Below are 24,996 nucleotides of genomic sequence, written 5' to 3' on the forward strand. Positions count from 1 at the left end.
AGCATTGCCCCTATGAAGTCCAGCCTTTGTGTGAGGACCAGGGTTGATTTCTCGGCGTTGAGGAGTAGGCCCAACCGGGAGAATAGGTCCGTGACTATATAGACATACTGCCGGACCTGAGACTGAGAGGTCCCCTTGATGAGCCAGTCGTCCAGATACGGGAACACATGTATCTGTTGCCGGCGGAAGTGGGCCGCGACGACGGCCATGCACTTCGTGAACACCCTCGGGGCCATGGAGAGGCCGAAGGGGAGGACTGTGAATTGGAAGTGCTGGTGGTTGGCCATGAAGCGAAGGTACTTCCTGCGTGGTGGAAAGATGGCAATGTGGAAGTACGCATCCTTCATGTCGAGGGCGGCATACCAGTCTTCAGGGACGGGATAATCGTTCCCAGGGAGACCATGCGGAACTTCAACTTGAGCATCCATTTGTTGAGGCCCCGCAGGTCTAGGATAGGTCTGAGGCCTCCCTTGGACTTGGGGATCAGAAAATAGCGGGAGTAAAACCCCTTTCCCCTCTTGTCTAAAGGTACCTCCTCTATAGCTCCCGCAGCGAGGAGAGATTGGACCTCCTGTAGGAGGACTTGCTCGTGAGATGGGTCCCTGAAGAGGGAACGGGATGTGGGGCGGGAGGGTGTTGATGAAGCAAATTGGTGGTGGTACCCTTGCTTCACTGTGCGCAGGACCCAAAGATCCGATGTCAATTGGGACCACGCTGGGAGGAAGTAGGAGAGATGGTTGGAGAAGGGAGGGAAAGGATCCTGTCCCGAGACTGGTATGCCGTCCCCGGGCGCACCTTCAAAAGTTGGACTTGGGGCCCGGTGGTCCCTTAGAGGGCCTGTGGTTTTGGCTCCCTTGGGGACCGGACTGGCGTCTGCGGCCACCCCGCCCACGCCTTCTACTGAGGTCCTGCCTCTGCCGAGGTGTAAAGTATGGGCGGTGTGCTTGGGGCCTGAAGGGTCTACGCTGGGTTACGGGGGTATGCATTCCCAACGAGCACATGATGACTCTATTATCCTTCAGGCTCTGCTGCCTGGGATCGGTCTTTTCCGAGAACAAACCCTTACCATCAAAGGGTAGGTCCTGGATGGTGTACTGCAGCTCAGGAGGCAAGTTAGAGACCTGGAGCCAGGAGATGCGCCTCATGGTGATTCCCGAGGCCAAGGTTCTGGCCGCTGAGTCGGCCAAGTCTAGGGAGGCCTGGAGTGAGGTCCTGGCCACTTTCTTTCCCTCCTCCAGGAATGCGTTGAATTCCTGGCATGAGTCCGGGGGTAGCAGCTAGGAGATCCTACTCACTTCTGCCCAAGTGTTATAATTGTATCGGCTCAGTAGAGCCTGTTGGTTGGCCACTCGGAGCTGTAGGGCCCTCGCTGAGTACACCTTATGACCAAGGAGATCCATCCATCTGGCCTCTTTGGACTTTTGGGCTGGCGCCTGCTGGCCATGTCGCTCCCTTTCATTGACCAACTGGACAACTAAGGAGGAGGATGAACGTACAAGTACTCATACCCCCGAGAGGGTACCATGTACTTTCTCTCAACTCCCTTTAATATAAATTAGTTAGCAATGTGTGACAGGTTTGCTATTACAAACATGATGATTTCTACAATTCTCTCTTCCCTACCACTTACCACTTGAAACATGTAAAACTTATTTATATTCAATATTAAGTCCTCATATATGGTTCCCTCTAATTTGCCACAGCTGTCAAAATTCACAGGTCCACTTCCTTGAACAAATCATGTTTTTTCCTAGTTTAAACTGTTGAAGTTGACAGAAAGGACCACAATCATGAGTTTGGAAAGGCAGCCACTAGAAACTTTGGAAGCTCTGAGCCTGGGGATTTAATACTGGTCTTCCTTCTTTAGTAAATAAACTCATGAACAGCACGACAAGAATGTAATCGAAGTACGTAAAATGAAACATGAGGAGATTGTAAAAAGGATGGACTGTAAAATTCAGACTCCACTTATCACCCAGGAGCCATCAAAATTTTGTTGGAGATTTTTGCATTCTAGTATTGGTGTTCATTATTACAAGCTGCAACATTTATGCACATTGGAGCGGATAAAGGACAAAGTTTCAACTCAATCTCCCCTACACACACACTTCATGAATAACGTAACTCTCAGATAACTTAAATAGACTTTAGTGGTTCTGTAGGTATACACTTACATGTGTAATGCTGAGAACCACAGTAAGAACTCTTTACAAAATGGATGCGACTTTGATGAGAAAATTGCAACTTACTTTTGTCACCATAACCACCACAAAGTTCTTCTCATCGATTTTGTATTCTTTAAGAGCAGTATCATCATTAAGGATTTTACCTAGCAAGTTCAATATGAAAGTTATTGAGAAGTCATTTAACAGTTTGTTAGCTCATCTTAATATTCCATTAAACGGTATCAAAGTACCTAAAAATAGCTACATGCAGACACCTGAATATGCATAAGACAAAGAAGAATGTTTTACCCCTAAACTCTGGCTGCAGAGCTCCTAAATAAAATTTTCCTGCTGTGCCCTTCTATAGCACAAGTTATTTGAAGCCAGTTCTGACTATTCTGACATTTTCAACACTACACCAACAGTGTCAAATATGTTCCGTAATATTGAAAATAGGATTGTCATCTCAAGGAAAAAGGTTTTGTTCAGCGTTGAGCTTTTCAAACTAGAAAAAAAACTTCAATGTATCAATTAAATAATTTAAATTTGCCTAGTGCTTAAGATAAAGAAAAAAATATTCGATATCCTCCATGCTTTATATCTCTACTGCCTTATTGTGACTTTGTTAGCCTTTCAGAGCCAGCAACTGATCAGCATAAATGCATCTGCATGAGACAAGCTTGCAACTCTGCAATTTTACCAATTTAAACTTAGCAGACTTAAATACTGGCTTTATGTGAAACAGGCTTAACCTTTCTTTTATCCTGTCTTGCAAAAAGATTAAGGTAGCGACAAGACAAAAAAAGAAAACAGTGGTGCCTTTCTAATTTGCACCACCATTGTTGATTAGCATCTTTTGTTATTTAGCAGAAAATGGTCAAGTTCACTTATACCAGTTTGGTTTAAAACTTCATTACACTACATAAATATCCTGTAAAAGCAGTCTCAGTTATAGCATCACTATAGAACTCCAGTCTTTGAGAAATTAGGTGAGATAAGGTTAGAGAATACTATCCTACTATAAAACTGAGCAATAGTCTCAGTTCTAACAGTCAGGTTTCCTGCAGCGGCAGCAAGTCTTACGGAAGGGTTGGAACTAACATACATATGCACTTTTATAACTGATCCCATCCCCATATGAGTCGGGTTTAAAAACAATATGCTGCCTCAGCTGTAGTTAACAGGATATTTCCTTGGCCTGTGGTGTAGAAAGTCTGGGCAAGGGAGGATATGAATAGAACAGCCTCTCACTCATGTGGCTCCACCTGGGAGCTGGAGGTAGACTTGAGTCCTAAATGGTTTGGCCATTTGAACACCAAAGGTGAAATGTGGATGCCCACTGAGGACCTCTTATTATCTTGTAAACTGTGTGGGAAAGGAACTACCCATCTGTGTATGCACAGGACTCTGCACCACACCCCCAAAAATACTCAAAGCCTCCAGGGGCTTCTGTAATATAAATATGAGACTACAACAAAGTTATCCTCACCTTTGAGCAGTTTATTGTTTTTTAAAGCAACCACCACAATTCCACCAGGTTGAACCAAAGCCTAGCACAGTGCTTTTAAAAAAAAAAACCACCACAAAATGCCAAAACGAGCCCTCCCCACTCACCTTCCTAAGAAAGGATTTTATGTCATAATCAATGACACCACACATACCTTACTTCTAAATTTAAAAAAAATAATGGTGCAAGCTAGGATTGCGGAAACATGAGTCTTGACTCCTTAGTTTAGACTTTAATTCTGTATCTTATTCCCTATCGTCCCTATTCAATTTTATTTAAATTAAACAATTTGCACAGTGCTGCCAAAGAGGCATAAGAATTTGAGAATCTCAAAAGTGCAGCTACTTGCATTAAGTTTAACTTGTGTTAAATCCTGCGCCCTGCTGTGTCAGAATTTTTCAGCCCCATAACCAACAGAAGTTTCAGAATTTCATACAATTTTAAATACATGCACAAGACATTTTATGAAGACAGTTTTCTAGTTAACATATTTAGAAATCCATCTTTATGTACTGAAGTCAATAAGAACAAATCAGGCAAGACAAGTCCATTTCACTATCCTGGGGACTTTCCTACCTGTTTGTTATTGTCCTCCCTGACAAACCCTCCAGGGCCAGAGATGTAAAGAGAATCCAGAACAGTTGCCTTTACTGTCTTTCCCCTTATTTCAAATGTGGGGTTTCCAAGTTTAATCTTAATTTTCTATTTCCTTTTTTATTTATGCTAAAATGTCCCTATGTGTTTTTTCTCTTAAGTTACTGACGTGCACTCAGTCTTAACTCCAATTTAAGGACTTTTTTTTTTTGCCTCTGAAGGAAAACAAATAGTTGTTCTGAGTTCCAGAAATCCCGCCTTGCTGTGTTGGGGAGAGGTCAATATGTTAAGGATATCAACAAGGCTTTTTTGGGAGAAGAAGGAATCTGAGAGAGTATTTTGGTCCTTGAGATAAGTGTCCTCTGAACTCAGAAATGAAGCTATGCGAGGAAAGGAGAGTGGATTCCGACATTTTAAAGCCAAAAGGGACCATTATGCAAGAGGTCAGACTAGATGGTATTACATAGCCACTGGCTTTCACCAAGCGATTCAGGAATCAAGTATTAAGAACTTGATTTTAAGCCCTAATGTCTATCTTCCATGGCCAGTTTCTCATTGGTATATACCAGTGGCCCCCAGCCTTTTTCGTCTGGCAGGCGCCAGACAAAAGACCGTGGCGGCAGACGAGCATCCACTGAAATGCCGCCGAAATTCAGTGGCGATGCCTCTGGATGACACCGCTTCTCAGCGGCAAGCGGCAACATCCAGAGGCATCGCCACTGAAATGCTGCTGAATTTCGGCAGCATTTCAGCGGATGCTCGACCGCCAGCCAGGATGTGTACGCATTTAGATGCCCCTGCGGGCACTGCACTGGAGACCCCTGGCATACATTGTATGTTTCTAGGTGATTGATTGTGATGCACCTGGAAAACTACTACTGAGAGTTGATCCCAAAATACCAAGAACTCCCTCTGCTGCTAAGACAGCTTGTTTTGGTTTTTAGTACTTCTAAAGGCTAAACAAAACCCTAATCCTTGGAACAGGGGGATACTGAGTAAGAAGTCAGTGAAAAGCAGAAAGTTTGTCAGTTTCAGATGTAATCTTTACTTTTAGAAGACATTACCTGCATAAATTAGTTTTTGGCCAGCTACTGGAAAAGCATCTTTCCCCTTTTCCGATTCGATCTTCTCTTTCAGCGCCTTCACCTAAAGCATAGTTCTTGTTAGAGGAAAGTAGATTCACACACTTCACATCCCGCTTAACACTGTGTTTGTTTCAACAGAACAGCAGATATAAATAGACAAAGCGTATTTCAATCCCAGGTTTGGAACATTATGTCACAAAAGTCAAACTGCCAAAGAGCTTTTCTTCCAGCCTCCTCTTGGAGCAATATTGTTCAAGGAATTTTCTACTAAAACAAATTAGAGTTACAATCCAGTGTCACATTACAATCATTCCCCTGACAAATATGAAATACAGATCTAGAATTCAGTGAAAAGTGAAGATAAGATTTGATGCAGAAAGTACTCGTTAAAGAAATGAGGTATCATGCCTAGTGGCCCTTCTCTAAAGCACTTGCTCAGAATACAGGGTAGACAAGAGATTTAAAAATAAATAAATAAATATTCCCTCTCCCCCCCAACAGAATGATGATCTCACGATCTATAAATTCAGTTGCACTTTTTTTAATCACTGCACTCACTAAGTGATCTGCTAGCTCAGGGGTTCTCAAACTTCACTGCACCGCAACCCCCTTCTGACAACAAAAATGTACATGAACCCAAGAGGAAATACCAAAGCCTGAGCCCACCCCAGCCCTGCCACCCCAAGATGGTGGGCCAAAGCCCAAGCCCAAGGGCTTAAGCCCCAGTTGGGGGACCGTAAGCTCAGCACCATTGCCCTCGGCAGTGGGGCTTGGGCTTTGGCCCAGCATGGTAGAGTTCGGGCTTGGGCCCTGGGCCCCAGCAAGCCTAATGCCAGCTCTGGCGACCCCACTAAAACGGAGTTGAAACCCACTTTGGGGTCCTGACCCACAGTTTGAGAACCGCTGTGCTAGAGCACTGTGAGGGGCAAGTTGTCCAGTTTTGCTGCTAAAGTTAGAGGACTCCTATCCAGAGGGACTATATTCTGGCAGTAACGTGCAAAAGGATCACTAAAGACTCTTCAGTATACTTAATTAAAGAAATGTTTTTATACTAATGCACTTAGAACATTAAATATAACACTCAAATGTAGTGTACCCGGAAGCATTCTACATTTGTTGCATTTATCCCTTGACAGTTCACAAGAACCGTGACAGCTTTAACAGGCAATCTGAAAGTCACACCCCAGCATCCACAAACTAACCTATCTTGTAGAGGATTTCCATACTTGTCTTTCAAAAGTATACAACACAAGCACAGTCAGTAAGAGAGACATTGGGATTGAAAAGTGCACAACATGCTTAACTCAGAGGACTATGCTTACTGACCAAGACAAAAGATACTTGTATCCTAATATCACAATTTAAGTCAATACTACGTGTGCCCTATGTAGCTGCTACATGACCAATATTGTTTAATTTTCGAATGTAGCTTGCTATTAAGGCTAGCCCAATGGCCGAAATATACACTACATGCATCTGAGGAAGTGGGTATTCACCCAAGAAAGCTCATGCTCCAAAACGTCTGTTAGTCTATAAGGTGCCACAGGATTCTTTGCTGCTGTTTCTATTCAATAGCTGATAAGAGTTCTTAACTTATGTATTACAAAAAGCTGCCAAGTTATGGCACTTAACACTGGTGAAATCTGGCAAACATTTGCCCTTACATCTTTCTTGTATATTTCCTGGCATCACTTTGTTATGTAGTTCTTATCTCTGCCTCTCCTCTCCAGTTCCCTAGCCCTCACCCCTCAACTTTGCTTCTTCCATTTTTTTTTCTGCTACGTTATACATTTTACACACTTATAGTATTTTAACTTTCTCCCAGCAGCCTCTCCCCACAGGGCTTAGAAATGAGAGCCCACTGTCCAAGGGAAACTCACGTGAGGAGTCACGCCTTCCTCTTTATCCAGCAGCTAGGGAGAAGACTGCGCTGATACTCCCATTAGACATGCTGCCCTGGGACCGATCAGAAGTTCTCTCATATCAGCCTCCCAGCTAATCAGTTGTATTTCTGTTGGAAAACTAGCCAGGCTCTTGACTTTGGATCTGTTACAACTCCATGACCTCTACATGGCTTTACCATGGACAGAATTCTCTTTGTTTATAAAAGGCACTCTAGTCCCCTATGAATTTTTCCTGCAATACTATTGACTTGTTGGCAAGCTGCATTATATTTACTTTACATAATAAAATGCCAGTTTTCATCCAGTGTTTACTCCAAAAAGGCTTTACATGAAGTCCACAAAACCATGAGTGTTCAGCTGTAAATTGTTCCTAGATTACTTCTTGAGATTGAAGGACATGAACCTTGTTTTTGGAAATGTTCATCTAGGCTGTCTCTACACTACCACTTTCAACACTAAAACTTTAGTCACTCAGGGGTGTGAAAAAACACCCTCCTGTGCAACGAAAGTTTTAGCGTTGAAAAGCGCCAGGACAGACAACACTCTATTGCCAGGAGATAAAGCTACCATTCCTTGTTTGGGGTGGTTATTTTTTTTATTGCCAGGAGCGCTCTCCCCCAGCCATAAAGCATGACTACACTAACCACATCACAGAGCTGCTGCAGCCGTGCTGTAACGTGGACACTTTAGTCAGACCCTAACTCTCTATCATTTGTTACCACAATAAACAAACCTGTAAATGTGATTTGTAAGCAAGTTTGATAAAAGTTTTAGGACTTTACTGGCTAAGACTAAAAGCTGCCATTAGCAGCTGAACTAATTAGAACTTGGCTGATCACTGTCACACTCAAACTCAGCCACCACGTGTAGGGCTTGGCTACACTGGCACTTTACAGCGCTTCAACTTTTGCGCTCAGGGGTGTGAAAAACCCCCCCCCGAGCGCTGCAAGATACAGCGCTGTAAAGCCTCAGTGTAATCAGTGCCACAGCGCTGGGAGCGCGGCTCCCAGCGCTGCAAGCTACACCTGTAAGGGATGTGGTTTATGTGCAGCGCTGGGAGAGCTCTCTCCCAGCGCTGGCGCTCCCACCACACTCACACTTCAAAGCGCTGCCGCAGCGGCGCTTTGAAATTTCAAGTGTAGCCACACTCTCAGTTGCCATGCCCTTTGACCATGCTATTTCATCTTCCACTTAAATGTTTAACACCCATTTTGTAAGGATATTGTAGATTTTGTTCCGTGCGTTGTAGGGTGCACAGTGTAGCTGCTCTGTCACTAGGCAAGCTCTCCCAGTGACAAAATAAAACCACCCCAACCAAGGGGCGGTTGCTTTGTTCACAGGAGAATGGCAGGAGCTGATGAAGCACTATCCACACCGGCACTTTTCGTTCTTAAAACTTGTCATTTGGGGGGAAAGGGGGTTTCCACACCCCTGCGCAACAGAAGTTTTAACAATGAAAGTACAACTGTGGACAAAGCTAAGATCAATGTGCTAATCATGGTCACCAATAAGAGCGATAGATAGGGTTGTTTTCCTACTAAAATTTCAGCTAATGACTTGAACAATGAGTTGAAAACAATCTGAGTTCAAAAAGGTGGTGTTTACAAAAAAGATTACTGGAGATATCTTAAAAAATGACAACAACAACAAGCCCGGTGGCACTTTAAAGACTAACAGATTTATTTATGCATAAGCTTTCACGAGTAAAAGACTCACTTCTTCAGATGCATCAAAAAAACTACCTACTTAACAAAACCATAATGGATGCAGGGCCAAATCACTCTTCTACACCAGATCACTGATATACTTTTGACTAGACTGAGCCATAAGATATCAAATTAAAAAGTGTTCCAGAATTAGTTAACAAGAAGTAAATCGACAGTAAATTGAAAAAAGCTATAAGAGATATGTCTTTCAAACTATCTCAAACTTAGGACTTGTCTACACAGGGACATCTAGGAAAAAGTTCATCCAAGTTAACTAAAAGTGTGAATTTGAAGTGGATTAAACTACATTAAAATCATGTGAACACCCTCATTTAGAATAAACGTGGCCTTAATTTTGTTTGGCTGAATTTACTTCTGAAGATAAATTAAGGCCACGAATTCTTAAGTATTTAATGCATTTCAACTAATGCACTTCAAATTCACACCTTTAAATTCAGATTAATCTTCCTAAACATTTCTGTGTAGATAAATCTACAGGTATCCATCACTTTAAAACAAGACATATATTAATTTCTGACATTGAGGATAATCTGGTCCACAATCATGCTTGTGCAACTCCACTGACGTCAATGTGGATGCATGAGTGTAACTGAAGGCCAAATTAAGTCATAAATTAAGAGAATTTCTATTGACCAGCTGAATTTATTACCATTTTATGCAATACTCAAATTGCTTCCAAAACAGCAATTTCTAAAAATACACACACTTATTTTGATAAATCTAAAGGACCTCAATCACATTCTAAAGAAACACATTTCCTTAAGTTTAAAGTGGTTGTTTCCTCTCAGAAAAATAACCAGAATGAGAAATTTTTCTGCTGTTACCAAGTCAGTACAGGTGTAATCTGTCACAAAATGTATTCAGCACAGAAACCAACAGACTTCTGCTACTAGAAACAGAAGTAAATTCCTTAAGACATTCCAGCTATAATTAGTTTTGGCAACTGTAAACTCTTCTGGTCTTTTGGACTATCCAGCCAAGACTCTCCTCACCTGCAGAGGGCTTATGAGTAATGCTAGACCTGTGTCATGGTTGCCACTGATTCTATAATCATGTTTAATTATTTATGACTCAATTTTATTAAGCCATTTGATTACAGAAATATTAAACAACTCAAGTTTCACTAAGAGTTATAAGTTAAATCATTGAGTAGAGATGAGACAAACAGACCAGTTGCTCAGCAGTACCACCAGATTAATGGATGAAGTGAAAACTTAAACTGACTTAAAAGCAAGCAAAGTTGAAGAGGCAGAAGGACAGACAACTAAAGAAACATCCATAACCTTATGATCACTGTTCTCAAAGCACACACCAACCAGGCAGACATCCAGCCTGCTGAGTAAGCATTCAACATAACCCCTTTTCAAAGAGCAAAGCTTGACTCGACCCAATTTGGCAGCCAAATACAGCTATCTACTCTTGAGGACTGAGAAGTGTTTCTCCACTGCTCAGAGTTCCATCCTTTTAATACTTAGGCCATGTCTACATTACAGCTACTACAGCAGCATAACTATACCACTGTAGTGCCGCAGCGTCGGCACCTCCTACAGCAAAGGAAGGGTCTTTTCCATCGCTATAGGTAATTTACCTCACTGAGCAACGATAGCTAGGTCAACTGAAGAATTCTTCCGTCAACCTAGCCACATCTACACTGAGGTTTAGCTTACTATAGCTACAGCTTTGGGGAGTGGGGTGACTTTTTCATATCCATGAATGCAATAGCTATGTCAATCTAGCTTTTAAGTGAAGGGTAGGTCTTACACAAATTATTTCATAGCAAACTGATTTAATTCAACTAGGGAAGTTTAGAGGGATTGTAGCAAGGTAGCTACTGGCCTCTTCCACAGCTGACAGCTCTTATGATTAGACAGAAGAGGCATGCAGACTTAGGGGATGCCCCTCACACATACCACTGATTAAGGTAGAATCTATAGCATGTAACAGCCTTCAAATCCTTCAAGTCCCCAACTGGAGAGGAAGTAACAATATGGGAATTCTTCCAATTAGCAAATTTAAATATCCTGAAAAACTGGATTTTGATGCTTTTGAAAGAAGCACTTCACTCACCACTGTATTAGTTTGCAACAAATCTAGTTCTTATATTTAATGCAAGACTTCACCAGAGAGTAAGCAAAGGATTCTCCCCATTAGCTCCACAGCCTCCAACACTCTCAGGGATCCTCATTTATCATCTGCACCTAGTTGCTCTGAAGATACAAAATTCAACTTCTGTATACAAGATAAAAATGCTGTTAATGCAAAGTAGAAAGTCAGGAAATGCAAGAGTTAAGGTTTCTAAAGCAACACTACAGTAACTCACAGTAAACATGTCCTTTTTATTCCTGTTTTCTTCTTAAGAATTAAATGTATAATACACAGGTTGTGCAAAATGGTTACATTACTGCTTTACCTTTTGCATTCTGGCTTTCACCCCGCAACCTTAGAAATAGCATTATGAAGTGTGATTTATTTTTAAGAGAAATTGCCCATGCTTAATGCAGTTGGTATTTAAGCAGTCCCAATATGCTGTGCCATGAGAGCAAGCTTAATGAAGGTGGTAGAGCCAAGTTCATACCTTTCTATGTATTGTTTGGCGGGACACAGTTTCTACAAAGCTAGTGGGGCAGGTATATTTTGCTTGTGATGGCTCTCTTGGCACTTGATGGCTAGGAACTCATATCTTTTCAAAAGAAAGCCTGTAGTGCACAGACGAATCAAGCAAAGATTTTGAAGACCCTAAAAATCCACGATTCACAATTCCCTCATGTCGAGGATGAGACAGTTTACAGAGGGCTATGTTTCAATAGACACAGGCATCAGCATACAAACACTGCACCCAGCGGATGCCTAAGAACAGCAGTGTCTTGACTGTCAGTCTAGGCAGAGAAAATGGACATTGTGATTTTTGAGGGGGAGCACTGTATCATTAGGATCCAATAAAAATCTTAAGATGCCTATATACAAAGCATGCTTATTTATTTAAAAAAACATTTGCAAACTGGTTGTGCACGTCAAATGAACATTATTTACAAACCAAATTTCAAAGTTCAGTTAGCTATTCAAATTGTAGGAAAGTGCAGCAGTAACTGGAGTTGCGAAAGGCAGAAAGCTGGAGTGCATAAACAGATTTCCCCCCCTCAAACTTTTTGTTGTTGTTTTTAAAGTCAGCTTTCAGCTGAAGCCTTTCAACCTACAGGGGTTTCTTCTTGCAAGTTATAAGCAGTGCTCCCTCTAATTTTTCCCACCCACGGGCAGAATGAATTTTGTTATGTGCATCAATATGGAGGTGATGTTCATACTGGTGCACAAAACAAAATTAATGGGGGGAGGTTGGGGCCAAGGGGTTCGGAGTGTGGGAGGGGCTCAAGGCTAGGCCAGAGGATTGGGGTGCAGGGGTGTGAGGGCTCCGCCTGGGGATGTGGGCTCCAGGGTGGGAACAAGGATGAGGGGTTTGAGGTATAGGAGGGTGCTCTGGGGCTACAGCGTGGAGAGAGAACTCTCTCCAGCCCTCTCTCCCCGCAGCAGCACCTGGGCTGGGAGGGACAGGCACCTCTCCTACCACGGCAGCTCCAGGGCTGGGGCCACAGGATAGGTGCCCTCCCCCAGCCCCTGTAGATCCGGCCAGGGCTAGGTTCAGGGAGAGGTACCCCGGCCGTGACAGGTCTGGGCTGGGGCTGGGTTTAGGGAAGGGTGCCATACAATAGGGCTGGGCAGGGCCGCCCGGGTTTTGGCCAAGTCGCCAAGTCTGGGGCTGGGCTGGGCCGTCCATCTCCCAGGATTTCCAATAAGGCCCCAGCAGCGGTGGGTCCAGCCACGGCACCCTGGCCAAATCAGGCTAGGGGCGCTCCATCCACAGCAGGTGTGAGCTGCAGCATAGTTGGGGTTGCAGGGGCCACCCCAGCCACAGCAGGCTGGGGCTGGTGGAGGAGCGCTCCTCCCCTGGCGGGTTCCCCGAGCACCTGCATGTCACTAAATAGGCTGCTGCACAGCTGTGCAGCTTACAGGGAACTTAGGTCATAAGTGAGGGACAGTACAGAGTAACAAACTGCTTTGCAGATGTTAGTTTGCAAACTATGCTTTAATAGATTTTTTGCTCTCCCCTATTTAGAACACCATTTTAGAAACTTAGAATAAGTTTCCTACTAGCCAACCCACTGTTTGTTTCTGCACTACCACTAAACTGAACTGTCACCATTCCCAGAGGTTTGGTGATGACTATGCAGCAGTAAAGTGACCTCAAATTGTTCACAGGTCTCACAGAAGTAGTGGTTACTTGTTTTTTTGTAATCTAACTTGTGACTTTTTAAAAGCAAAAGGTTTTAGTCTGGTGGGAACAGTCATGTTCCTTGTCACAAAAATACCTAGCAGACATCCAAGAGCTTCCCAGGATGAATCCTTGATCAATAATACTACTGATTTAAAAACTGCATTTTACAGTGCTGCTAACAAAGTTCAGCAAGAGTCCCAGGCAACCATCTATAGTTAAACTAAGGTTTTGATTACTCTGAGTTTTTACTTAGCAACTAAAATCAGTGCAAGATACTCAGTGTGGACAAAAATTACGTTAATGGCCTGTCTGACTCTAGCTCAGAAGTGGGGCTGGTAGACTGTTTTGAAGTAATCATCACTTTTGTTATTACAAATGTTAAATATTTAAAAGGGATGTTTGGTTTTATTTAATTCCATATGCTGGGAATATTCACTTCATTTGTTTTTTCTACCACCATCTGATCCACAGTTACTGCAGCGGGGAGAGGGAGGGATCAGCATTTACGACACACTCATCAGTAGACAGCCCAGCCCAGCTAATGATCAACCAGCAGACCAAACTTGGCGGTGAATCCTGGTCATGTACTACCTGAGGAACATTGCACACACACTAAGATGACAACGACTGAAGCAGTAGCTTCCAGTTCAAATGGATTGTTAAGTACAGTATCAGTGGATTCAAAGCATATACGAAGTTCTTACTCATCTTATAAGTTCTATAGGTTGCTCACAAAACATTTAAAACCAAAGCATTTTATACTTCTTTTTGTATTTCACTTTGAACATAAACTAGTGGACTAGTGTCCACATTCTGGTTCTCAAGCATTGCCGTCTAGCCTTTGAAAAGGATATTTGCACTGTGATGATTGCTATACAGTGTGTGTTCAAAGTCAGCCCATGACATCGCTGCTAGATCAAGAATCAAACTGACTGAGAGCCAGAGGTGGTAAACTGACCGATATAATAGGTTTTATTCCCCTCCACCCTCCTCCAAGAATACGAAAAGACAAAGGACCAACATCTCACTGATCACTAAAATAATCAGTGTATTAGTGTAAGGCCAGGTCTACACTAAAAAGTTAAGTCAATCCAGCTACATCGCTCAAGGGTGTGAAAAATCTATGCTCCTGAGAGACACGGTTAAGTCAACCTTTCCCCTAGCGTAAACAGCGTTAGGTTGATGAAAGAATTCTTCAGGCATCGTAGCAACTGCCTCTTGGGGAGGGGATTTAACCACAAAAATGTGAGAACCCCTCTTGTCACTGTAACAAGCACTACAGAGGAGCAGCTGCAGCATTTCTAGTAAAGACAACTTCACTGATAAGGGGATACCTAGCTCCAGCTTTTAGTAGAAGTATCAAAAACTGTCTTGGTTGACATGAGCCTACTTTACAGTGAGGCCTTTTACCTGGGATGCCAGCTTTTATTTATCCTCAATTTATATAATCTCTCTGGACCAGGAGCAGAATAGCAAACTGTCTTGACAGTCGCATGTAGAGACATGGCAATTTAGTGAGAAAGAGAACAAAGTTCTATTAACCCAACCTGGTTCGCTAGTTTTGATGTTTCTGCCATGCTCTCATACTAGTAATCCTGAGACTATACCAGGACTTTAAAGTCCATTTGTCATTAGAAAATAGGATTCTGTCCCTGATAAGCATATGTGGGGTGGGGGAGGAAAGACTAACCCAAATCATTTTCTTTAAAAAGCTTCTAGACTTCTGTTTGTGAAGCTATGCTTTTGCAGGTGTACCAAATTTAAACTAATGCCATTCTTCCCTCACTGTTTGCAGAGACTCAGAAGGGTAGCCGTGTTAGTCTGTATCCACAAAAACAATGAGGAGTCCAGTGGCATCTTAAAAACTAAGATTTATTTGGGAATAAGCTTTTGGGGATTAAAAAAACACTTCAGATGCAGAGAGGCAGCTGCAGTGATATTGCTATCCATAATTTCTCCTTGGTATTGCTTGAGAAATCTAACAGTTAAGTTTCAATTCTCATTTTTAAAAACCCTATGGACAGGAATGAAGCCACACAAAAGAGTCACATCAACTTCACTCTGCTGATGACAGGAAAAAGCTCTGAGCATTACAGGCAAGCACTGAAATTATTTGAGAGAGAAAAGCCTTAAAAAAAAAAAAAAACCAACACAGAATCCAGGAAAGGGGGCAGAACAGAGGTCTATTTGCCCAGTAGTCACGACTAAGGCGGATTAAGATTTCTTCTTTCAGCAGAAAGAAGCAGGGGTAGATTTCAGATTTCAGATACCTGCTATCCAAAAGCTGATACACAAGATAAAGAGTCCTGTCAAAATTCTATTTGCCTTCTCAATACCTGAAAGTTTTTGGGGAACTGGCACTGCAGGACAGAAGAAAAGAGAAATGCAATTGGATTTCTCACTGCTAGACCTCTCACAGGTAGGTCTGGTAAATTTTTCAAAGCACTTGTCTACATTCCCAAAATTTCCACCTTAGCAAAATCAACAGTAATGGGTCAGCAAGCTCCTCAGCCAACTCTTCTAAATTCTTGGATGCAAATTATCTGGACCTGCTGATTTATAAATACCTACCTTTAGTAGCAGTTGTTTAACATCCTCATGAATTACTACTGGAATAGAAAGCATCATTATATGATATAACTACATCACTTGGACTTTTCCCCAAATAACTACCAGAAATATTCATTGAACATTTCTGTGTTATTTGTTAGCACATAGCCCCAAAAGTCTGTAGTAAAGTTAGCCTGATAGTTGATTGCCCATACTCCAAACTTCATCCAAGAAAAGGTATGATCATTGAAAGAGTATAATATAAAATACAAAAATTAAAAAAAAATCCACATATATAGTTTAAGAAGTTAGAATAGGCATACAAAATTATTAGAGAGGGTGTGAACATGTATGGTTATAAAATAGCTGAGAGTCTCCAGTACTTCAGAGATAAATAATCATCCTATAAGGCCACACTGTAATGTATCTAAACAAAATTAGTTGTGAGCATACTCTGGCATTTCATGCAGTCTTAACATTCCTTTAATGAAGATTTACGGAATACAATATATTTATATTAAGAAATACTACACAATACTGAGGAGGATTAGAAAACCAGAGAACTGGATTTTACCCTTCCCTAGCTTGAGAACTCAAACTGTGGCTATAAGACTGGAAGCAAACAGAATTTCCCAAGAAAAGCAAAATGTGTTTTACGGAAAAATACAAGTTTGACTTCTCAAAAGGATGTCTCACCTTGCCCAGAGATCTTAATTTGGAGGAAAGCATGACAAATTATGAAGCAAAAAATTACACTACTAAATGTTTATTCTGACAGTGTAGAATTTTGAAGTTACTATTTTTGCAGAGTCATCCACTGAGAATCAAGAAGCAAAGTAAAAAGAATGAGGAGTACTTGTGGCACCTTAGAGACCAACAAATTTATTTGAGCATAAGCTTTCATGGGCTAAAACCCACTTCATCGGATGCATACAGTGGAAAATACAGTAGGAAGATATATATACATTGAGGACATGAAAAAATGGGTGTTGCCATACTAACTATACCAAGAGCAATCAATTAAGGTGGGCTATTAGCAGCAGGAGGAAAAAAAAATTTTTTAGTGATAATCAGGATGGCCCATTTCCAATAGTTGACAAGGTGTGAGTAACAGTGGGGAGGGGGGAAATAGGTTTTACTTTGTGTAATGACCCATCCCCTCCCAGTCTTTACCCAAGCCTAATTTAATGGGGTCCAGTTTTCAAATTAATTCCAATTCTGCAGTTTCTCATTGGAGTCTTTTTCTGAAGTTCTTTTGTTGGAGTAGTGCGACTCTGAGGTCTGTAATCGAGTGACCAGGGAGGCTCAAGTGTTCTCCGACTGGTTTTTGAATGTTCTAAGTAAGGCCCTTAACACTTCACAGCTTCCCCAACTATTTGTGCAGTAGCAGTTAAAGAAGCAATGTAACTAGCCTTTAGAGGGGAAACAAGATGTCATATAGCGACTGAAAAGTGATAAAAGACATCAGGGATGAAGGACATGTAAGTACATCTTCTTGCCTAGAAAAGGAAAATAGACAGGTTTGAATTCTGCACAGCTTCATGAGAACATTTCCTCCAACCAATGTGAACATTAGTCCCCGCATAGGCAGATCATTCTTGTGTTTCTGCTAGCATGTCAGGAAAAGTAACTTGTGAATGAACCACATATTTGGAGTGGAGAAAGCCACAAAGGACAAAAATAGGGGTATAGAGGGAAGGATGCCTTTCAACTGTTCTTCACAATTATGAATCTAAAATTAAACTTCCATATCTACTTCTAAACAAAGAGATCTTCTCTTTCACTACTGTAAAGTTGTAAGAGGTTTGACATGTGAAATAGTGGTGATAGAAATCTTAGAGAGCAAACACAGCAACTCCACATTATAGAGGGTTCAGCACTTTTATTCTTGTGCCCATTTTTAGGCCTGACCGTTTGAGATGTTTGAAGGAAGTTGAACTTGCACTTTTTCCTCCTTTTTGTACATAACATCTACTTCTTCTCCTAACCCACACTTGAAATCCATTAATCCTCACACTTCAGTTAAATGAGGCTACTAGAGCAGTAGGTGTTTTCCTGGCACAAGCCCCTACCTCACCTAGCAAGATTTAATTGAATCCTGAAGAAATATGCACCTTCTTCTCCAATGCAGCTACCGTGGGGGGCGGGGAGCAGGGAACATTTACTACAGCAACAGAAAAATCCCTTCTGTTCCTGTAGTATGTAAACTACAACAGCATAGCTGCAGCTGTGCTGCTGCAGTGCTTGTACTGTAGACATACTCTTATTGTGTAGAGTTAAGACCTTCATGACAATTTTTAGAGACCGTTTCAAGCAATTAATTAGTTTAGTGACTATATCACAAGAATTTTACACCATGTGTTCTATATAATGAGATCCCAGGATTATCACTCTGAAGCCTAGAAAGTCTGTTGATACTGTATTAAATGATGGAAACAGCTACAAGCATGATAGAAAAGGTTTTTGTTTAGAATAATGCCATGCCAAGAATCCTAGACCTCTGTGGTATCAAAGGTAGGTAACTCAACCAATCACTACCTTTACTCCACAGCTAATTTGGATGCACCAATTTTATTGGTTGTAAGAGAGGCTGAACAGATGGTGGATTACTTGGCCCAACTACCACACTTCTGCAACAGCACACACACACTTGTCGAAGGGGAAGAAACAACAATTAAGAGGATGAGGTGCTGGTCCAGTGGTCTAATAGGAACACTTCAAGGTTCAGGACCAAATTCTCATTTCAGGTACTACAGAAGGATGTGCAGCAAAGCAGGCTACCAGTGCAAATATACACCCAGGGGTCAGGCAGGCTTGTGAAGCCTGCGCCATCAGGTCCTTACTGCCATACGTTTAGTGAGCTGCAAGATTAAAGCTGGTGCAAGTATATCTACACAATCTGCAAATTCACACTCATGACTTCAGTGTAGACAGAGTATCCACCACTAATCTTCCTCAGCCATAGGGGAAATTGCAGCAACAGAGAAAAAGGAAAGAAGGATCTCAAAAAGGACACTGACAAAACCAAACAGGTAATGAAAAAACACCTACCTTGGTAGCCCAGGCTTCAATTGTTTATTGAATGGTAGCTGGAACTTCAGCTCCAATATCTTACTCAACCCCTTCCCTCACTCCCCTCACCAGTTCACTGCTAGTTTCTAAAGAGAAGTTAAATCCCAAAGCAGTAAAGTTAAAACAACATAGGGCTTAAAACTAACGACTAGTCTGCCAACCCATATGAATTTATACTACCTAAAAATAAAGAAGTTAGGTGACTTCAGTCCTAGTGGTTCCTGCTGGTACTAGAAAACAAGTTCAGTCATTGAAACTAGAAGATATGTTGCAGACATAGCTGTAATGATCCACTTACATGAGAACAGCTACACAGGGTCAGACCAATGGTCCATCTAGCCCAGTATCCCGTCTTCCATTGACAGTGGACAGAGTGAGATGCTTTAGATGAAATTAATAAAATAGGGAAATTATGGAGTGATTCATGCCCTGTCCGCCAGCTTCTGGCAGTCTCAGGTTATGGGACATCCAGGACAGGGGTTTGCGTCCCTATGGCTAATAGCCATTGATAGACCTACCTTCCGTGAACCCATCTAATTTTTTTTTAACCCAGCTATAATTTTGGCCTTCGCGAGTTTCACAGGTTGTCTGTGTGTTGTGTGAAATAGTACTTCCTTACATTTGTTTTAAATCTGTTGCATATGAATTTCATTGGTGACCCCTGGTTCTTGTGCTATATGAAGGGATCATTAACATTGTCTTATTCACTTTTTCTACACTATTTGTGACTTTACAGACCTTTCATCTCCCTCCTTAGTCCTCTCTTTTCTAAGATGAAGAGTCCCAGTCTTTTTAATCTCTCCTCTTACGGAAGCTGTTCCATACTCTTAATAATCTTCATTGCCCTCCTCTGTACCTTTTCCAGTTCTAGTATCTTTTCTGAGATGGGATGATCAGAACTGCACACAGCATGCAGATATTTTCTGTCTGATTACACTGGTCTACAATATTTGAGAAGTCATCTGCTTCAGAGATAAAATGTGATATTTATTATGTATTTTGATGGGCTGAATTCAAATATGACAATTAAAACAACTGATTGGCTACTGCTTCTAAGATATTTAAGTTTTTACATTTTATGTCTATGTATATTGTGTAGATAGTAGAGTTTTAATCAAATTGTAAACCTAGGTCTTTTCATGTGTTTATGGTTGCTTTACATGATAATATTTCACCTGTCCTGTTTATGTAACAGTTTAAAAATCAGCAAAAGGGTTATATAAATAAAATTTATTTTGAAACAAAAGGCAAAAAACTATTATGTGCATAGTTTAGTCCTATTCAGTGTCTACTCGGCGCTTCTTGGCTTGTGTCTTGTATTCATTAAATGGAGCATCTCGTCACTGTCCAGCAATAGTCTGCAAGCATTGATGGGCTCCATTTGCCCTGATAGCCTGCCAGGAGATTCCACTGCTGTAGTCTGGAGCCCAACAGCTCTGCCTTACTCTTGGGTAGTTTCAAATCCCTGACAAGGTCATTCAGTTCACCTTGTGTTATGTGGTGTGGTTCAGAGGAGGAGGGTGGGGGAAAATGTGGGTCCTGTGACACTGATGGTTCAGGACCAGAAGTTTCATCCTCTTCCTCGTCTGACTCAAGTGAGAATGATTCTGATGCATCAGGAACCGGCAGTCCTTCTCCGTGGGGTACTGGGCGTATAGCTGATGGAATGTTTGGATAATGCACAGTCCACTTTTTCTTCTTTGACACACCTTTCCCAAATGGAGGCATCATGCAGAAGTAACAATTGCTGGTATGATCTGTTGGCTCTCTCCAAATCATTGGCACTGCAAAAGGCATAGATTTCCTTTTCCTGGTCAACCACTGGCAAAGATTTGTTGCACAAGTGTTGCAGCATATGTGTGCGGCCCACCTCTTGTCCTGATCTCCAATTTTGCAGCCAAAAGAAAGGTGATAGGCTTTCTTAACCATAGTGCTTATACCGCGCTTTTGTGATGCAAAAGTCACTTCACCACAAACAAAGCAGAAGTTATCTGCACTGTTCACACAAGTACGAGGCATCTCTGCTCACTTTGGCTAAACAGAAATGTGTCCCTTTGCAAAATCAAACACTGACAAATAAGAGAGCACGACACTGTATGATTTCTAGAGCTGATCTAGGGCAATTTGTTCAGCAGACTGATGCAAGCTTCATTATGATTGCCTCATTCATGACTTCTAGGAATAACATGATGCAATTCATATCATGTATGACGCAATACCAGCTTCAGATTGCGTCATTCATTGTTTTGCCTAAAAAGCAAGTACTGTCCAAACCCAGTCATAGATTTATTTACAGATCCAGTCAAAGAGGTATTTTAGTCATTTCTGGTTTAAATTGAGATCCCTTCCCTTTATAACTCACTTATCCTCCGCCATTCCCAAGTCAAGGGTTGTATATACTGACCCACTAGCATATCTTGAAAACTAGAGCCAATCAACAATTTTAAGCATCATTTCCGTTCTCAGTGACCCAGAATTAGTAAAGTTGGACTACATTTATTTCAGAAGCATTTTGGCTGCAGAGCAGTGTTATCTATCCCTTTTCTAATGGTTTCTAACCTTATCTTTTTTGACTAGCATTACACATTGAGCAGATGTTTTCAGAGAACGATCCACGATGACTCCAAGATCTCTTTGAGTGGTAACAGCTAATTTAGATATTATCATTTTGTATGTAGAGTTGGGATGTTTTCCAATATGCATTACTTTACATATATCAACACTGACTTTTATCTGCCATTTTGTTGTCCAGTCATCCAGTTTAGCGAGATCTCTTTGCAGTCAGCTTTGAATCTATCTTGAGTAATTTTGTATCAGCTGAAAATGTGCCACCTGTTAACCCACTTTTCAAGATTACTGTTGAATAGCACAGGTCCCTTTCCAGCTCTTTGGAGGACCCTGCTATTTAACTCTCTCCATTGTTTAAACTGACCATTTATTCCTACTCTTTGATTACCATCTTTTTAATCAGTTACAGATCTATGACTGGACCTTCCCTCTTATCCCATGACTGCTTACTTTGCTTAAGTTTTTGGTGTAGGACCCTGTCAAAGGCTTTCTGAAAGTCCAGATACACTATATCCACAAGCTTGCCGATACCCTCAAAGAATTCCAATAGATTAGTGAGGACTTGTGTCCATCTATGTGCCTCATAATTTTGTTCTCTACTACAGTTTCAACCAATTTACCTGGTAATGAAGTTAGGCTTCTTAGCCTGTAATTGCCAAGATAGCCTCTGAAATCTTTTTTTAAAATTGGCATTACATTTGATCGGTCACGTAAGAGGCTCTATTCAGCAGCACAGCTTCAGTTTCAGTATGCCACATTATATTCCATTTTGGTTTAAAATTGCCAACTTTTCCCTTTGAAGATTTAATGGAATGGAAAGAAAATGCCTGACTTTTCTACCACACCATAAGAAATGAAAGTAGCACAACTGCAGTATTTACTTTTGTCATAACACCACAACTTGGCTGTGAGTCAAGAAGTGTGCCCTTCCACGCTGGCAAGCATAAAGCATACTATGGCACTGGCAGCTGGTGACAATGTTTAAGACAGAGAAAGTGACAAGTTAAGGTAGATGAATAGGGATACTTCCAAACCTTAGGCTTGGCCTAAACCTAACACTTAGATCAACCTAGCTAACACTTTCTGTCACTAAGTGTCTACACAGTGGTGATCTGTGCCACTGTAGTGCTTCTAGTGTAGATCCACTCACAAGGTGATCTGTTAAAACTAAGGGCAAGTCTAAAATTAAGACAATTCAAGCAGATTATTTTTGGAAAAATTACATTTATCACTCACTTTATTCTTGAAAACTGAGCAAATGCCAAGTTCTATCTGCCACAAAAATCAAGCATTTAGGGCTTGATGCCACTCCTGTTGATTTCAATGACAAAACTGTCACTGACTTCAGTTAGGGCAGAATTGTGCTTTTAAGCGCTGTGGCCTTCCCACTTCATTAACTGCTTTTAAACAGTCTTTAGCAAAACTTCTGAAGTACTGAAGAGATTAGAAATTGATGGGACCAATATGTCTTTTAGTCTCAAACCTGCATACAAATCCACTTATAAGTTTCAACCACTCAAAAGATTATTTGGTTTAGTAACATTATCTGATTCATAAATTTAACATTACCATTATAAGTAAGACATCAGAAAAGAACCACAGTTACATTTTGGGATTCCACCCATATATATGTTTGCGATTACATCACCAGAAAGGCATTTCAGATTTGTCAGATTTTACCTAGGCTCTGGGCTCCTCTGACTGACAGGTTTTTACCCCATCCTTCACTGTAAGCCTGCTGCCTTACTCCCCATTCCTCAAAATCTCCCTTACCTTCCCTGCTAGAGTAGTCATTTCTTCCTATCATCCTCCAAGAGCTGTATATCACCCTTGATGGAGCACTACAGATGACGACTCAATGAAGCCCTACATGAAACACCACCATCCCCACTGTATCTTTTTTGCCTTCCTCCTCCCATTGCAGCTTCAATGGAACCTGCTTCGTGTCCAGGATTCCTTCTTTGTTAGAATCTACCCTCCAGGCAGATTCCATAATGCTAAAATTTGAGAGGCTGAAGCTATGTGCTATTTAAAATACAGCTTTCAACATCACCAGATATCTGTTACGAACAGGGCTTTTTGAGGTGTACATACTACCGTCTATATTCGTTCATAATCCAAATATTTTTAGTAAAAAGGGGAAGCACCAGAGAAGGGGGTCGGCTTATGAACGGGCATACAGAGGAAGAGGTGGAAGACAGCCTCTCCCCCCAACAGAGGGAGCAAGGAAAGGCAGCAGAGCCAACAGAGTCTGAAGAGAAGAGGCGGGGCCTGTCTCTCTCTGCTTCTGGCCACGCTGCTCTCCCCACAGCCTCCAAAGCAGCTGCAGCTCCGGGGCTGACAGGTTGCGGGGCTGACAGGCTGCAACCGTGCCACTCAGCCCCGCCCCCTAGAGCAGGTTGTGGCCACACTGCCCGGCCCGCCGGAGCACGCTGCAGCTGTGCCTCCCGACCCAGCCCGCTGGAACATACCGCAGCCGCAGCACTCGGTCTGGCCTGCCAGAGCAGGCTGCAGCCGCGCTGCCCAGACTGTGGGAGCAGCTCCAGCCAGGCCAGAGACATCCTCCCCTGGCCCTCTCCAGATAAGGTGGGATCGGATGGGGAAAGTGTGGGGGTCCCAAGTTAGGGGTGGAGTCATGTGGGGGATGGTCACAGGGGTTACTCCACTGACCCCCAGCTTCTCCCCCCAAAAAATTTCCCCCACCAGTTGCTGTTCCAGCCTGTCAGGGTGAGCAGCTGGTATGCTGGGACACTGTTTACTTAGGTTTATCTCTGTGACTGCAGACAATGGAAGTAAACAAACCATCTCAGCCCGCCAGCGGTTTATCCTGATGGCCCAGGAGCCAAAGTTTGCTGAACCCTGAATTACAGGATCGGCTTATGAACGGGTCATAAAAATTTTCCATTTTTACTTATCCATCGGGGGGGTCAGCTTATAAACAAATCGGCTTATGATCGAGTATATACAGCAGTTATATTTATATTTTACTGTTAAAATTAACATGAACACCAAAGGTGTCCAAAAGTTGTTCTTAAAATAGCTTTCACAATTTTTTTTTAAAAGACGTTTCTTAAAACAAACAGGCATTCCTTGAAGAATGCTAGCACAGGAGAATGCAGACAATGTTAACTAGACACTGCTGGAAAAATAGTGACATTTCTCTAAGCTTGGAACAAGAGATTTAGTTCAATAGCCTAGTAAAATATGAGTTAAAATTAATTTAACTAGGCTCAATTATTGAGACCAGCATTCAACATATTAGGGTAAAATAATCTTAAGCTTCCCAACACGGCTGTATATTTAGAAGCATGCTATTCCTGGGTGACATCAACTGCACCTTGGTCTAGGCATTCCCAACAACATAACACCTTTCAAAGTCTACAACTCTGGATTGTCATGACTGTCTTTCAGCCACAGGCAAGAGCTCCTTTGCTAGACAGTACTGCAAAAGTCTCAGGTAGTGGGAATTATTTCAGCCTGTGGTCCTCTAGTGCATTCACCATTTCAATCAAAGGTTATCAGTAAATAGGAGCACCAACGACTATATAAACAGGTGC

At 41.9% G+C, this 24,996-nt stretch overlaps 1 protein-coding gene across 2 annotated transcripts in view; it reads right to left on the bottom strand.

Annotated features, from left to right (window-relative positions):
- The window catches only part of RAD23B (RAD23 homolog B, nucleotide excision repair protein), a 64,895-nt gene that overhangs the window by 34,103 nt on the left and 5,796 nt on the right, over positions 1–24,996 (bottom strand). For both annotated transcript variants that reach the window (XM_030567913.1, XM_030567914.1), the window contains exons 2-3: positions 5,331–5,412; positions 2,250–2,329 (exon numbers count right to left, since the gene is read on the bottom strand). In XM_030567913.1, coding sequence (XP_030423773.1) covers positions 2,250–2,329; positions 5,331–5,412 — 162 coding nt within the window. The remainder of the gene's footprint in view (positions 1–2,249; positions 2,330–5,330; positions 5,413–24,996) is intronic.

The sequence above is a fragment of the Gopherus evgoodei genome, chromosome 6 (genome assembly GCF_007399415.2).
Source record: "Gopherus evgoodei ecotype Sinaloan lineage chromosome 6, rGopEvg1_v1.p, whole genome shotgun sequence".
In the NCBI taxonomy this organism is placed as follows: Eukaryota; Metazoa; Chordata; order Testudines; family Testudinidae; genus Gopherus; species Gopherus evgoodei.